This window comes from Falco naumanni, chromosome 6, assembly GCF_017639655.2.
Source record: "Falco naumanni isolate bFalNau1 chromosome 6, bFalNau1.pat, whole genome shotgun sequence".
NCBI classification, from domain to species: Eukaryota; Metazoa; Chordata; class Aves; order Falconiformes; family Falconidae; genus Falco; species Falco naumanni.
This window is the reverse complement of record NC_054059.1, coordinates 71,748,343-71,763,418: the sequence shown is the minus strand read 5'-3', so window position 1 is coordinate 71,763,418 and position 15,076 is coordinate 71,748,343. Positions and strand designations below refer to the sequence as shown.

Here is a 15,076-nt window from a genome sequence, read left to right as displayed (position 1 = left end):
AAATATCTAAGTGCTAGTGCATTTATTTTTGCTCTATTTATTTATTTCTACTTCTGCAATGACAAAACAACTTCCTGTAGTCCTGGGACATTCTTGTAACAGCAAGTTTAGTTGTAGCAAACAACAGAACAGAATGGATCCCAACACAATTAACAGTTTCTTGGGGATTTTAGGGTTTGCTTTGCTTTGTTTTGAGAAAGACATCCTTTATAACATTTAAAACATCGAGAGGTGAAGAAAGGTCTAAGTTAACAGGTAATGTACTTCCAGAACTCCAGAGAAGTGAACAAGGTGACAGCAGAGTTAGCTGGATGGTTAACAAAGCATGGACAGAAAGGACTTGCACAAACTTTAACAAGTGAAATCTGGCTCCAGATTTATCTTTGTAACAGTTTGTTAAATCTTCCAGACTTAGACTATTGAGTACAGCCTCTCAAATAAAGGAGATATTATTATTTATAATGGATTCTGAATTTTGTGTGTTTTTGTTAAAAGACAGTAGCTTTTTCTAGTCTGCTTGACCATGCATTAGCTACTGGTCAGATCACAGAAACCACATCTGGAGCAGGTGGAATTTTGCAGCACAGCATCCAAAAAAAGAAGAAAATCAAATGCTTTTCTGACACATGGAATAGATAAGAGATCGAACAAAAGCAACTGTCCAGAGTACACAGCAGAAGATGGCAAAAGGTGACATGAGCTGGGGTGAGGGGCAGGAGGGAATGGTATATGAAATAACAAATTAAAAATAGAATTACATTTTCCACTTGGCAATGCACAAACACTAAGTGCCCTTCATAAATTTTACTATTGTTGCTGCAAGCGGTATTACTATAAATCACGCTGGTAGTGTACTTGGCATTTCTAAAAAGCCAAGTGGGCTGAGTGTATCAATAAGTTTAAACAGCACCACTATCTCTGGACAGAATGCAGGAGAAATGCATCACAAAGCTTTACTATGACTAAAAGCTTGGTTTGCACTGCAACAACATATGAAATAGCACTTTGCCAGCAAGTCTAAGAGCACTCACCAATATTACTGCATAGCCTATTTGATTTAATTTTTTTACCTGCTGTGCAAGGGGAGAGGTCTGCCTGCCCTTTTTCTCATCTCTAACAGGAAAGAGAGACTTCAGCAGCTTTGGCATCTGAGGCACAAAGGACTTCACAGGATTCAGGTAGGAAGCAGCAAGGCTACCAATACCTGTTGGAAAAATTAAAAAATGAGAACAGCTATGCTTTGGGGAAAAGAAAACAAAAAAGCCCAAACCAACCCAAACACCCCTAAAAGAATATATTACAAAACTTAACATTTTAATTTAAGATGACATCTTCCAGTGCTCAAAGCATTAGCCAAGGAAAAGCATTGAGTGCTTGCTCCTCCCTTGAAAGGGACATACAAATCTGGGTAGGTCTTAAGTCTGTGGCCCCAGTATATAGAAATGTTTTTTCATCGCATGATGTGAAAAAGCTCATTCTGTGCAATTCGAAACATAAAATGCTTTGTAACTTGCAGAAGCAGAAAAAAAACCAAACAAGCAAACCAAGAAGCAAAATCGAAAAAGGATGTCCATACAACACACAATTTTAATGATAATTACAAAACTTACTAGGAGTAAAAGATGAGAAGATCCAAGTTAAGAAAAAGAAAAAAAATGTTAGGGGAATTCAACTCTCCTTACTCATACTGCCATTTTTCTACACTACTCCCCCTTGAGAAAACCTAGGCAGTAATATAAACATTACTACTATATATGTCAATTATATATTAGGCTGCAAAATATCCATCCAATTCCAGCGCTGCTTACTTTCTGAAACATTAGTAGCCTTACTGTCTTTGCTGTTTTACTCATGTAACAGCACGTTCTGAGCCCAGCTAGCTTTTGGCTTTAGAAACTGAACTACTGAGATAAAAGACCGCATCTTCAGACAACTGTAAACATGTGGCATTTGCCTCTTCGCAGAACCAATACCAGGTCTAAAGGAAAGGCTAGTCAGAGTTGCTTAGAGTCCGAGTAGCTTAGCCACGACTGCTAAATGTCGCCAGAGAGAACTGCATGGACATGGCTCTGGAGAAGAAATTTCTCTGTGCCTCTGAAAGCAGCTCAGCTTTATCTGACATTCAGCTGTAGCAATTTCATTCCATCTTTTAGGAAAGTTGTCTTAGCTTTAGGAAAGACCTTACCCGGGTCAGGCGAGTGGTTCTGCTGCCCAGAGCCTGGCAGAGAGGTACGAGATGGACTAATGCCTCTACTGGAATTTGTGGCACCTTGGGATACATCTTGCTGACTCTCCCATCGGCCCTAGAGGAAAAAATAGTTGTATTTTTCAAGGTCGGCACACCAGCAAGAGTACGGCAATACTTACATACCACACCAGCCTGCACGGCCCCTTTGCAAAGTTCAGAATGCATAAAGCTGAGGAAAGACCCTTCCCCAGAGGCACTTTTATTTGAAACACCCAGTCCTGCAAAGATAAGCACCCTCAGCATCAAGGCACAGAAAAAGTCTACTTACAGACCTCAAAGCTATAATATTTCACTCAATTATGCAGGTGTGTTTTGGAAGTTGAGTACATTACAACCAAGTGGAAGTAAAACAGTACTGTCTGCCCCAAATTCCTAAATATTTTGTTTATCTAACTTGGGAAGCGGTCGCGAGTGAAGTCTGGATGTAGAGTGTCAGAAGGAAGGGATGAGGACAGACAGAGCTCTGAACAAGAAAAGAAATCAGACCTTAGACCTAACGGCTGGACATTAGTGCCCAGGGTCCGAGAATGGATGAGCTGATCGGATCACAAGGAAGCAACTGTAGTACTGCAATTTTTTAAACAGCTTGGAAAAAGAGAGAGATGGAATACACAACAACAAGCTGCGGATACCAGGAGCCAAGAAAAAGATTAAGTAAAGACAGGTTAGAGTTTTGACATGGTTAGTGAAGATTAAATATGATTTTCAGATCTGCAAGAGCCTGAGTGTAGATGAATGGGAAGAAAGAGTGACTGAGAAAGTGCTAGGCCATCTGCCTTTCCAGGATTCTCTAGCTGGGTTTTCACATGGATTCCAAGGGAGGTACACACCAACCTGCATGTGGGGTGCGATTTCTCTCGCTTTTACAAAGGTCCACTGTGGTATTCCATCTTTCATCTCAACCTCATGGCTCAGAAACCAGCTCAACAACAATGTCTCTTGGCTAGCAAAGAGAATCTCCAAGCTAGTCTTTCACACCAGTGCACAAGCATCAAGAATCTACAGGGCCAAATCATTTTTTCTTAACTCTGTCATCTTGATACGTAAAATCATTTACAGATTTGCCTACAATTACACTAAGTGACTGGGCAGAAAGTGTCTCTGCTGAAAGTTTCATGTGGTTACAAGACAGCATTAGTGCTTCGCCAAACCGAGCACCACGTTAGACGTGCAGAACCAAAAGGCAGGCACTGAAATGCAGGTGGTTGCCCTGCAAACTGCTGCTACAGGCACACCTGCAGTGCTGTCAGAGCAGTCCCTTCGCCCTGCTGAAGAGCAGGCTCTAATAAAGCTGGATGGTGCTAATTTACTTAATTTATAGGAGACCTTAAGGCAATTCAGTATCTATTTAAATCTATGGGTCAAAAGAATCTGGTCTCAAATGCTACAAGAAGTCTCAATGTCTTGTGGAAAAGTGCTGTCCTGCTGGGGTGGCAGAGTGCCCTCAGGACTACAAGTTGCAAAGTTTCACCTTTCCAGAAATAGAGGTTGCAAAGGCAGGACGGTGCAGTCAAACCAATCCCAATACAACCCACAGTCTGATCCCACTTCTGGTAAAGAGTTGTGCTATGGTTGGTGCAGTATCTGTACCTGTCTGGATTATATTGTACATGTACCTGAATCTTGCTTGTTCTTTTACAAGACATAAAGATAAATACTTTCACAACGAGACGGTACTGTGGACACACTAGAAAGAAGCCCCCAGGGATGGACAGACCTGCTACATCCCAGACCACAAGTTTCATGTATTTTTCCTGGAGGAAGAGGGGGGGAAATGTGCCTTTTCAAGAAGCTTCGTAGTGTTGGATGCAAGAAAATAATCCGACCTTGAACAGAAAAATGACAGGCAGCTAAACTAATCTTAACTGTAACTTGAAGTCATGAATGTTTCACAAATAATAAATAAGCCAGGATAGGAGGAATAGATTTCTCCAATGGGTTGAAGGTCACACTGAGCAGCCCAGAGCAAAAATCGTTTCCATTTGGATCTATAAGTTAGTCCCATAGAAGCTTCCCTGCTTTGAATAGCAAGTAACTTGCACTTTTGCAGAGCAGCACCTGTCTTCAGACCTCTGCTAGCTAACATCTCTATTAACGGATGCAGATAAAAGAGGTGCTGTTTCTGTGAAGTAACATTTGGGACACCTGGAGACTAATGGATGTCTGAGTTCACTGGAGGCAGCCATCCTGAATGTCAAAACTGATATAACCCAGGCTGAGACAAGCGGGGGCTTGTTTAGTCTTGTATTTTTGAGGACTTCAGTGTTTAAGACCTTCTTGAAGGCTTCCTGCTCTATCAGCATGGATGATAGAGCTGTTCTACCCATACCTTAACCCCCAACTTAAGCATTATTTTTGACCTGCAACTCCTTTGTGTCTTACATACACCAAAAAGTCATGCCTATGTCTGGCAAATTCTTTCCACAAAATGCTTCTATGAAACATTCTCGTTTTGCTCCCCAGAAACTCTTATTCAGGCTTTGGCAGTCTTGTGTTTCAACTAGTACAGGTTTTTTTTAGGAGGCCTTACCACATGTAGTCTTGCCCCATTTATATCCATTCAAAATACTGCTTCAGAGACCGTGTTCTTATCCTGCTATTGTGATCGTTTCACACGCTGCAGCAGATATTGAAAGCCAGCATGGAAACAGCCAGTGACTTCAGACTATGCTTAAACTGTCTTCCCCTTTGGAATGTGAAATGTTTCCTCAAGTCTCCTTCTCTGGCTCCCACTGGTGGGTTAGTTTGCAGGAGAAGAGTCAAAACATGAAACAAGTTCATAGCTTATTCAGATGCGGAAAATACTCAGTGTAACTCAGTATTCTTTGGATGCACCAGCACAGCAGTGCTGAACGAGTTTTGACATTTATTTTTTTTAAAGAAGAAAAAAAAAAGATGACTGGTGGGAAGTCGTCACAGGACTCAAAGAATCTTGAAATACATTTTGGTTTTGTTGCCTTCTGGTCTGGTCTGCCATCAGCCTGGTATATGTTGGCATTTGGTTAAGAGAGAGAACTATGGGAGAGGAGGGCAAAGCATCTGAAGGCTCCTTTTTTGGAGGACATAAAGTTTTTAGCGTTACTTTTGGATCTCAGGATAATGATCCACTTACTAAAGACAAATGGATAAAGGTGACATGTCTTAATAATTTTCTATCTGTAGGCCAACTCTGCCCACAGAGGCATAAGAAGCAAAGGCTATTATGGGAAAGCTTACTAGCTTACTAGAACACCAACTCAACGGAGGTAAGGAACAACTGAATAATTTTCTGAATCATGATTTCTTGAGTAAAAGTGCTGTTCATTGACTGTTTCAACAAAAATAGCTTCAGGGCTTCAGGCAAGTATCTTGACTTTCTAGACCTGTTTGGAAAATGATGGACAAAACTGAAGTAGGTGAGAAACAGAACAAAACAGTCTCAGAATATTAAACTTGCACAAAAAGAATGGCAGAGTTTAGTGACTTTTTCCTTATGAAAAGACTTTTTTCTTAGCATCTTTAGGAAATCTTGCTTCAGCCTTGATATTATGGGTGACTACCTTTTCCATATAATTTTAGATATTTTGCCAGGTTGAATAAAATGAAGGTCCTGAAAACAAGAATATGCACTTGAGAAAAGGATTTGTCCGGTCGTGCACTTAAGGCATGTTGGGTTTTTAAATAATGATTGCTTTGGAGAGAGCAGAAAGATCATCATTTTAGACTGAAGGTCAGATTTTTTTAGGGGTAATGTGAGCCTCAATTCTGAGATGTCAGCAAACCATTAAAAAGTAGGCAAATCAGGGCAAGAGAGAAACATTTGCAAAAGAAAACACTGGAGACAACTGAAAGGGTCAACTGTTGCGCGAAGAATGTGCAGAGGTAGTTCACAAATGATTGATTTTACTAAGCCGGATTGAAAGATAACCCATCTCAATCTCACAAAGAAAAAAAATAGAAGAATTATTAACTATATTAACTTGATGAAGTTCCTAAGTTTCTCATATGCATGTTATACAGCACTCTCACATGATTGCTTTGTGCATTCACTAACTGAAACACTTAAAGTCTAAGCAATTGGTATTATTTAAGTGCTGTGAATCTTTCCTCTATCAAGGGTGGTGAGAGAAAGGAAGGAAGCTTGTAAATCATTTGCCCAGAGGAGTCATCATTTTCTGAATATATTTGGTCTCTGCCAAGTGACCAAACAGAGGTCAAGTGACTTAATTTAACAAATCAAAAATAGCCACCAGAAGAATGCATGTCCCTTGATATATTTTGATACAGAGCTGTTTATAAAGTGGTTTATTTCTGTAATGCCTTCTCCTTCTCCTCTGCCTTCCCTTCTTTCACACATCCTCCACGAAAAACACCGGGGAATTTATTTCAGGTCAGCACCGACATGCACAAAATCTTTAGAGTAAATATGGGTGATCACTACCTAAGTCATCTGTAGGCTTTACCTGACAACAATTCTTTTCTTGAACTTGACAGACCATTACAATGCAGCCACTGGGTAAGAGAAATGAATAGTTCTTGTGTTTTATTATTTTAACAGTTCAGAAAAGGCTTAGGAAAAGGTGACCATGTAGCACTTAAATACAAGCATACAGCTAGGACAAAAGGCACTTGTTCTCATGAACAGCAAGATTATTCAAATTGATCTACATGGTACCATTTTGCTGAAAAAACTCTGGTTCCTGGTAAAACCTGAAGGTTAAGTGGCACAATCTTGTCTTACTTCATTTTTGGATACAAGGCTTTTGAGCTACAAACTACTGGACCTTTGGGAAAGAAAGGATGACTGTCAAAGACAGAATGGCTATTGTGCAAAGGTATTTTAAGAACAACTCATGAAATTTTTCATCAGGATGTGATTATAGTCTGAAGAAGACCTGTAAACACAAGGCAGAGGTGCCTTCCATTCTTTGTGTGTCTAATTCATCCAGTTTAGAGTCAACTGAATTGTTAACCTTCTAATGCAAGCACCCTGGAACTCAAAAAACCAGCTCCGTATCTTAGATCACCACTAAGAGACTATACTCATGTATCATCTGACACATGCTGATGTGCAAGTTGAAATAAAATTCATCTCACTCTCCTGTAACCATATATGTAGGGGTAACAGGAGCAAAAATTGGTGTCTTCTCATTTAAGCAAGCAGATATAACTTAGAGGTCAGACCAAATGTAGTCCTGTTAACCTAATACGAGATATCTGTAAGTATCTTCTGAAGTAAATTTAGAAAACATCTCCTTGCCCTCTCAGCCAGTTAGGTAGCTTAATCTTGTAAGTTATTATTACAAAATATCCCAAAGGTGACGTAAATATTTCACATGAATGCATACCTCAGTGTGAGAGTCATCCTGCTCTTTGGAAGCTCTTGGTGGTATCAGTACACAGAGATATTCTTTAATGCTTTTCCAGAATGTGCCAAACCCACACTTCTGCTCCAGTCCTGGAGAAGGGCTTTTCTAGCTCTTTATGGGGGTGTGACCACCAAACCACATTTGTAGTAACAAAGATCCAACTATGGCTGCAAGATGAATCTGGGTCCTAATTCTGGAAACTTCTGATCTGCCTGTTTTATTTGCACCAATACCATCTTTATTTCTTATTCCAACTTGTCTAATATTCTTGTTTACAGGGGAATGAGTCTTGGGTATCACAGTGATGAAGAATGAAGCAACATTCACATTCATAACGTTACCAGTATGAATGGTGCTTTACATAGACGAATGAGACTTGACAGCCCTTTCCACAAAGCTAAAAATCCATGGTAAAGACAGCAGGAATGCAAGGAATAATACTGTTAAAATTAGAGAGAAACATGAATTAATGAAATGAACGTTAAAGAGAGGAGTATTCTGAAATATGTCAGCAGCTTCCACTAATATTAAAGTATGCAGGCTTGACAGATAGTTCTGCACCCAATTCAGGATGCTGTTACTATCCTGTGACTGATACTTCTTATGACAGAATAAACCATTTGTTTGAGATTAGCTTATTATAGTCACTTGTAAACAAAACCAAATTCCTGATAAAATAACGATTTATGACTACTGGAGAAGACTTCTTTCTCATTAAATTTCTCTGCAAGTGACAAAGACACCTAACTTATTTGAAACTCCCCACATCAAGGCATTCTCAGATCCTTTATGCTAAAATAGATAGGACTGATATCACTAAAGTGTGCTTTACAATGTCTGTGTGCTATAGGAACATTTAAACATTTGTTTAACGTTTCACGGTTATTACAAATGCTTTCGTTTGTCTCCCTATGGAAACTGAACCAGAGATCCATTTAAACCCAGATATTTCTAATGGGGCAGTTTGCACCCTGTCGTGTCCTGAGTAACAAGTGCCTTGAAACGAAGCACGCTGCAAGCAAGGAGGTAAGCTACATAACCACAGGTCCATTTTTTACAGTAGTACAGTGTGTTTGTCAGCGGATACATCAATTATGGTGAAGAGCTGCAAAACCCCATGCAAAACACTACCAATTACCTCTGATTAAGCAGAGCTTGGTACAACTAAGGGGAGAAACAGTCATTCCTCCGAGAGGGTTAACGTGATAGCAAGGATGCATATGTTTTCCATTGGCCCAGTACTAATTTAAAATTATTCCTTCTTAGAAATCAAGAGTTGTTAACACTGAACTATCTGAAGCCATAAAGCCTGAGAAAGATTTGGAAGAAACTCAAAGTGTATTTCATCTCGAGGCTAATATACATGACTGGCACATATTTGTTTGCTTTCGTGTCTTTTTTTTTTTTTTTTTTTAAGCTGAGATGGGGCCATTTCTGAAATAACTTCAACCTGTCCAAAGAACTGTAAGAAATGGCATTAAATAGCTATAGCTCTGTAACAAACCATAAGATACATCCAAGAAGGAGAAACTTCTCTCATTTGTACCAGTTTCACACTGCATTAATGACAGGCTTTTCAATGGAAAAACTCGTTTGCTGTGTACTATGCAAATGAGACACCACCAGCAGCATCTTCAAAGCAGGAAGTAAAAGCGTGTAAGTGAGCAAAATAAACTTTATAGTGAGATAAAATTATTATCCCACTCATTAGGTGGACCTAATGCATTACCTCTGCTGGGACCTTTGGACTCTGAAACATGCAATGAGAGAAATCATTGAGGGGAAGGGAGAAGAAAAACAAATCATTAAGAACTCTGGTCTTTAATTTTTGCTTTAAAAACCTACAATATTGAAACATCCCACAGCTCTCTCCAAACAGAAGTTGCTATAAGCACTTTATCACCTGCACATATTTTAGCATTCTCTACATGGATCAGATGTAGCAGATTTAGCAACCAATGCTAGAGCACTACATCAAAATTCTATTATTCCGTGCAACTGCATTATGCATTAAAATGCCTTGTCACCACTAGATTCTGCCTTTTAAAATGACTACACGCTTGCTGGGCAGAATATCTATCAGGATAAGACCTTCTAGTTTATCTAGGATTTGGAAAATAAGTTTAAATTTAATCTTTCACTTTTTAAAGAATTACTTTTGATCTATACTGTTGTTTTTAAGGAGTGTAATGGGCTGAAATATCACCCACCATAAGCTTATGACTGCTGGTTTCTCTCTGAAGGTCAGGGACTCTCTTCATAGGCCTCTATTCTGTCCCAGAGGTGGACCTGAACTTACACATGAACCCAAATTTGTCCCTTACCCAAAGGTTTGCATCCACTCAGGTGAAAGCTTTGGAAGAGCTCTGAAGCTGGACACTGAGAAAAAACGTGAGGGATGGCTATGTTTAATCTCATCTGCTCAACTCGGGTCTGCCGTGACACATCCCACAGCAGCTGGCAGCTAGGACTATTTGACTGACGAAGGCCTGGGAACTTTCCCAGAGAGGTCTAGTGTAGCACATCCAAAGCCTGGTATGCCCTAGGAACAGTCCCAAGGACACAAGCGTGTGCCCCAACTTTTACAGATGTTTCCCACTTATGCCCCTGTAACTGGGATAGCGTAGTCACTGTAGCTACTTTTTTCCTACAGAAGATTTCCCAGGAGACCTGCAGACACTTACCCGGTTACTGCTCAGGTTATAAGGGGGTGCTAAATCTTGGCGGCTTCCAGAAAGCTGAAATAATTAAGACAAGCAGAGTTATTTCCTAACAAAAACTCGAACAACTAATACAATATGCCTCTTGACAAACATAAGGAAGGGTAAGAAGAAACAGTTTTGTGGTTAAAACAGAACTGAAATCCAAGAGATGAAAGGTGAAATCCTGATTATTGACGTGGAAGGAGCATTTGATTTGACAAGTTTGAATACTAGTTCTGTCAAAGGATTTCCTTCCAAATTGGACAACAGAAACCTCATTTTTCTTATGCACAATGCTGTTAGAAAGTTTAAGATCAGTAAATACTTGTAACTTGCTTTCAAATCTTGTAAAGAAAAAGAGAAAAAATAATTTTCAACTTGATAGATAAATGAAAAAAAACTCCAGTGTTCAGAAAAAAAACCCACACCACCGTAAGTTCTTTTTACGTTGTTTTTTCAGATAGTCTGGATTTATGGGGTGCTTTCAAGCATACCAGCCTGCATGATGAAAGCATGAATATGTGGAGATTTTGTCTTCACTTAGCAATTTACATGCTCACAAACAGCACAGACAAATAGAAGGGTCAAATAAAAGGAAATTTATTGCTATACTCCATGACTCTGGCATCACAGGAACCTGCAACTGAAGGACTGGACCTGCTGCCCTCAATATGCTGCTGATGCCAGCATGGAATACTCACCCGATTCACATTGGGAGAGCTCAGGCTCCTGCGATAGAGTTTTCCTTTTCCCATCAGCTGCTCTTTTACAGCAACTTCCTGCCAATCATAGAGAAGCAAAATTGAAAATATGCATGTTTTGCAAGAATCTAAGCTCCAATAATCCCAGGATAGTTTTGTCTATACAAGAAAAATGTTTCTAAACTGCCTGATTGCATAGGCTCCTGTCTGCAAGGTCTACTATAATCTAAAACTTGCATGTAACATGGATAGAAGCGTAAGAGTAGATAAACTTCAACATCTAGTATTTTGCTGATTGGCACACGTAAGATTTTACGGCTAGCTCTGATTGTAGGAGATGACTGTTACAGATGCGAAAAGTAAGACTCCCTTTCCTAGCTGAACTCTTCTTTTAATCCTTTAAACTAATTATATATGACAGGGAACTTGGTTTCAATACTTAGAGTGCATCACACTTCACCATTAATTTATAGTGGGCAGGCACATACTCTAGCTTGTTTTGCATAACTTTCTTTTGTGCTTGCATAATTTATATCACAACAATTTTCAGTGAATGTTTTTCTCTCCTGTATTGTTCCTGGTAAACAGATCAAGTTACAGTACTTGAGATTAATCCAACCAATGTCGTCTTTATTGACAGAATGGGTTTGGTTACTTCAAGATAGAATATGGGCAAAATGACCAGAACTCTAGAAATCTAGTAGCAGCTTTGGGAACTATTAGCTAAAGCCCAAGCTTCAGAAAGCAAAAGAAATGCCACACAACTACTTTTTTCTGAACCATAATTAGCAATGCACAGTCTTAAAAACAAACCCAGCGTCCCATAACAGCACATTTAACGTAAAGCTCCCAGCCCCATCCATCCATATTGCAGGTAGTTGAGCGAGCACATCTCTGTAAAGACAGCTGCATTGCTCCTTTGGATGTCTGCCATGTGCACACTTTGGAAGGCTGAGGTATGCACTGAAGCGGTTGGTTTGTTAGCCATTGTATGCACTTACAAGAACATCTGCATTGCCATACATTGTTCTTGGGAACCATATTCTCTGCTGTCGACTACAGCCTTAAAAACAGACCTGGCGCAGACGATCCAAGGTGAGAATGTTCTCCACAGCCAGCACACTCCTCAGGTACTTCTCAATATAGGCTTCAGAGTCAGCTGAAGCTGCATCTTCAACGTTTGCTGCCATTCGGGCTAGTGCCTCCCGCTCCTCAGCTCCTTGAGCATCCTAGGGAGAGGAGAAGAAATTACATCCTTTTAAAATAAAAGAAAGTCTCCCACATCACTGAAGAAAAAGCATTTTTAGAACACACAGCACAGAGCCAACATTGTTTGCCCTTAAGCTCAGGGGCAGATTCGGATGTGCTCCTAGCACAGTCACAGACTGCTCAAGCTACACGTGGTTATTGTTTTTTGGTTTGGGTTTGGGTTTTGTTTGTTGGGGTTTTTTTGAGAGTTTCACAGTAAGACATTGCTATTGATTAACAAAAGGCTGCATTCAGATATTTTGTAATTAATTAGTGCTCAAACATGCTTGGGGCATTACCTATCCTGTGAGGAAAACAAAATTTCAAGTGATTTGCAAGAAAAAGAATAGACCATTGCCTGAGAAATGTTTCAACACAGACTGCTAAATACAGCAGAACATAAAAGGCAGAGTCAGGCAGCAATCAGACTTTTGGCTCTTCATGTGTTAATGCTTTTTACAAGTGCTCTGATAGAGCATCTGTTTGGAAGGAAAGGATTAGCATCTAACTATGAACATGCTCAGGAATCAAGAGTTGCATAAAAACGTTACTTAGAAAAAGCCACTTCATTCTTTTTTACATATTCTCATGCACCCTACATGAGGCACTTCACCCACCCATCTTTACTCCTCCTTTTTCTCTGTCTTTAAAATGTTTCTTCAAGGACCTGAGCAAATAGATGCTCACTCAACAAAATACACAGTGACACTGATAAGAGCTAGGTTGCTGCTAAGTCACAGCATGTAAAGGAATACGCTTGATAATCTTTTATAAACCCCATAGCTTATGCTTGCAGCAGCAAGAGCTAGCATGCTCAAAATAAGGGGAAAAAATCACAGAGTTAGAGTCTCTTAGCCAATTTCAGATAGTCTGATTTCTTATTCACCTCTGGAATATTTGAGACTATCTCAAAAGTGACACCACAGCCAGGAATGGAACTTCGGTGGGACATTCTTCGGAGGAAACTCTGTGCAAAACCCTGTGTGGAGGGGAAGAAAAAAAATAATCTTTTTCTTCAAGGAAAACATATTCTAACATATTTCAACTGATGTAAATATAGTTTACAATGAAAGAAGTCCAAACCCAAAAGACTAGCCAATATGTAAGAGTCAAATATTTTAACCTGGAGACAAATAATTTGCTTTTCTGTATTTTAGATACAGAGAAAGGATAGAATTAACTTCCTTCTTTGCAAGGTGACTGCTTAACCAGCACACAAAGCATTTGCTAGCTCTAAAGGTGAGGGGTTGCTTTTTTTTACTAGAGCCCTAGGTGACTTGTCTTGAATACTGACAAGTACAGACATTAAATTCTTGACCAAAGAGATCGTTATGAAGAATGATTTAAGGGGGCATGGTCATTGTTTATGCTGACTTGGCGCCTTGCAGGGTTAAGAACTGGACTGTTGAATTAATGCAGAGATGAGTCATTCAAAGATGCTGCTGAGATGAATAGCCAGGAAAGGTTATTGATGAGGATTTTTAGAAACCTAGCAAGAAAGCCAAAGATTCTGTGTCGAGTAAAAGTAAAACACATCAGTGACTAAATCCGTAGAAAACAGAACTGATGAAGACTTAATACAATTGTAATTACTGGCTTGCTCAATTTACCTATTGAATGCACTCTTCCATTCTATATGACAACAAATTCACTGTTCCCTTTCCGAGAAAAAGCTTTTGCCTGATCGAAGCACCAAGAACTGTAGTTCTATTCCTAGCACTGAAAGCAGTTTAGAGTTGTCTACAGGGTTTCAGGGTGTGACCACACCTCTTCTGCTCTGGCTTTAGATTTTAGCTACAGATGTGCAAACAGAATAACAATTCGGGTTTTCTGCTTTGTCATTATCACTGCTAGGGGAAGCTGGCTTCCGAGACGACACTGAACAAACTCTTCCTCACCATCTTTCTCAAGAATTAAATATTTTGTAGGACATGATGCTGCAAACGGAATGACAGTCTTCTGCTTTCTATTTGTCAAACATCCTGCTCTAATCTACACATTATCACAAGAGCACAAGACAATTGGAAAACATAAAAGACCAAGAGTGATTAACTTTGACAAATTACATTAAGAGGACCTCTGCTCCAACTATTGCTAAATTATCTCTAAATATCTGGATGCATAAGTAGAAATGGTTAGCAGCAACGTGTGACCATCTTATAGGAGCAGGAAAACACACAAGTTTCTCCTGATGCACAGTTTTTGCAAAACATGAACTCCAAGCTCACAAGAAGTTAACTCTTCCTACTTTTTCCAGTGACTGGGGATAAAGCACTTAGTAGTTAATACAAATAATACCAAATCTGTCATAATTGGATGCCATTGAGCCTTTACAAAAAAGCTGCATTATCATATTTGATACAAAAGATACTATGAAAATTACTTGGCAGCTTCAAGTCTCTGTGTGTGCCATTGATATGGTGCTTCGATTCAGGCAGAGATGAAGGTAGATGTAAGAAAATAAGTCACAGCGGCAGCATATTGCACAAATCATAGCCTTCCCCTCTTCAAGCAGTGATAAATGTGGGGCAGAGCAAAAATGTGAAGGATTAGAAAAGATATACCTGTCTGCCATATACATTAACACAAATGCGCTTGCGTAACACTAATTGCATTTCTGCAGGATGGCTGAGCTGGACAGTGGCTCTCACAATAAGGTAAACTCTTTCATCTGCTGCTGTTCCTTTACTGAGCTGGATACAGTCGTGGACTGTGGAATCCCATGAGGCTTCTGCTTTCACCTGCAAAGGAAAAAAATGTATCCTCTAATAAGCATAATTAGGTGTATAATTAACTGTAATTAATTAAGCATAATTAACAAAAATACAT

The 15,076-nt window shown here is 39.5% G+C and overlaps 1 protein-coding gene across 5 annotated transcripts in view; it reads right to left on the bottom strand.

The window, feature by feature from the left end:
- KIF13B (kinesin family member 13B) overlaps window positions 1-15,076 on the bottom strand; it is a 133,283-nt gene that overhangs the window by 19,614 nt on the left and 98,593 nt on the right. For 3 of the 5 annotated variants that reach the window (XM_040597772.1, XM_040597776.1, XM_040597773.1), the window contains exons 31-38: window positions 14,812-14,988; window positions 13,134-13,226; window positions 12,076-12,228; window positions 11,000-11,077; window positions 10,281-10,334; window positions 9,326-9,346; window positions 2,186-2,303; window positions 1,071-1,204 (exon numbers count right to left, since the gene is read on the bottom strand). In XM_040597772.1, the coding sequence (XP_040453706.1) occupies window positions 1,071-1,204; window positions 2,186-2,303; window positions 9,326-9,346; window positions 10,281-10,334; window positions 11,000-11,077; window positions 12,076-12,228; window positions 13,134-13,226; window positions 14,812-14,988 (828 nt within the window). The remainder of the gene's footprint in view (window positions 1-1,070; window positions 1,205-2,185; window positions 2,304-9,325; window positions 9,347-10,280; window positions 10,335-10,999; window positions 11,078-12,075; window positions 12,229-13,133; window positions 13,227-14,811; window positions 14,989-15,076) is intronic. The other 2 variants (XM_040597774.1, XM_040597775.1) reach the window with 1 other exon arrangement.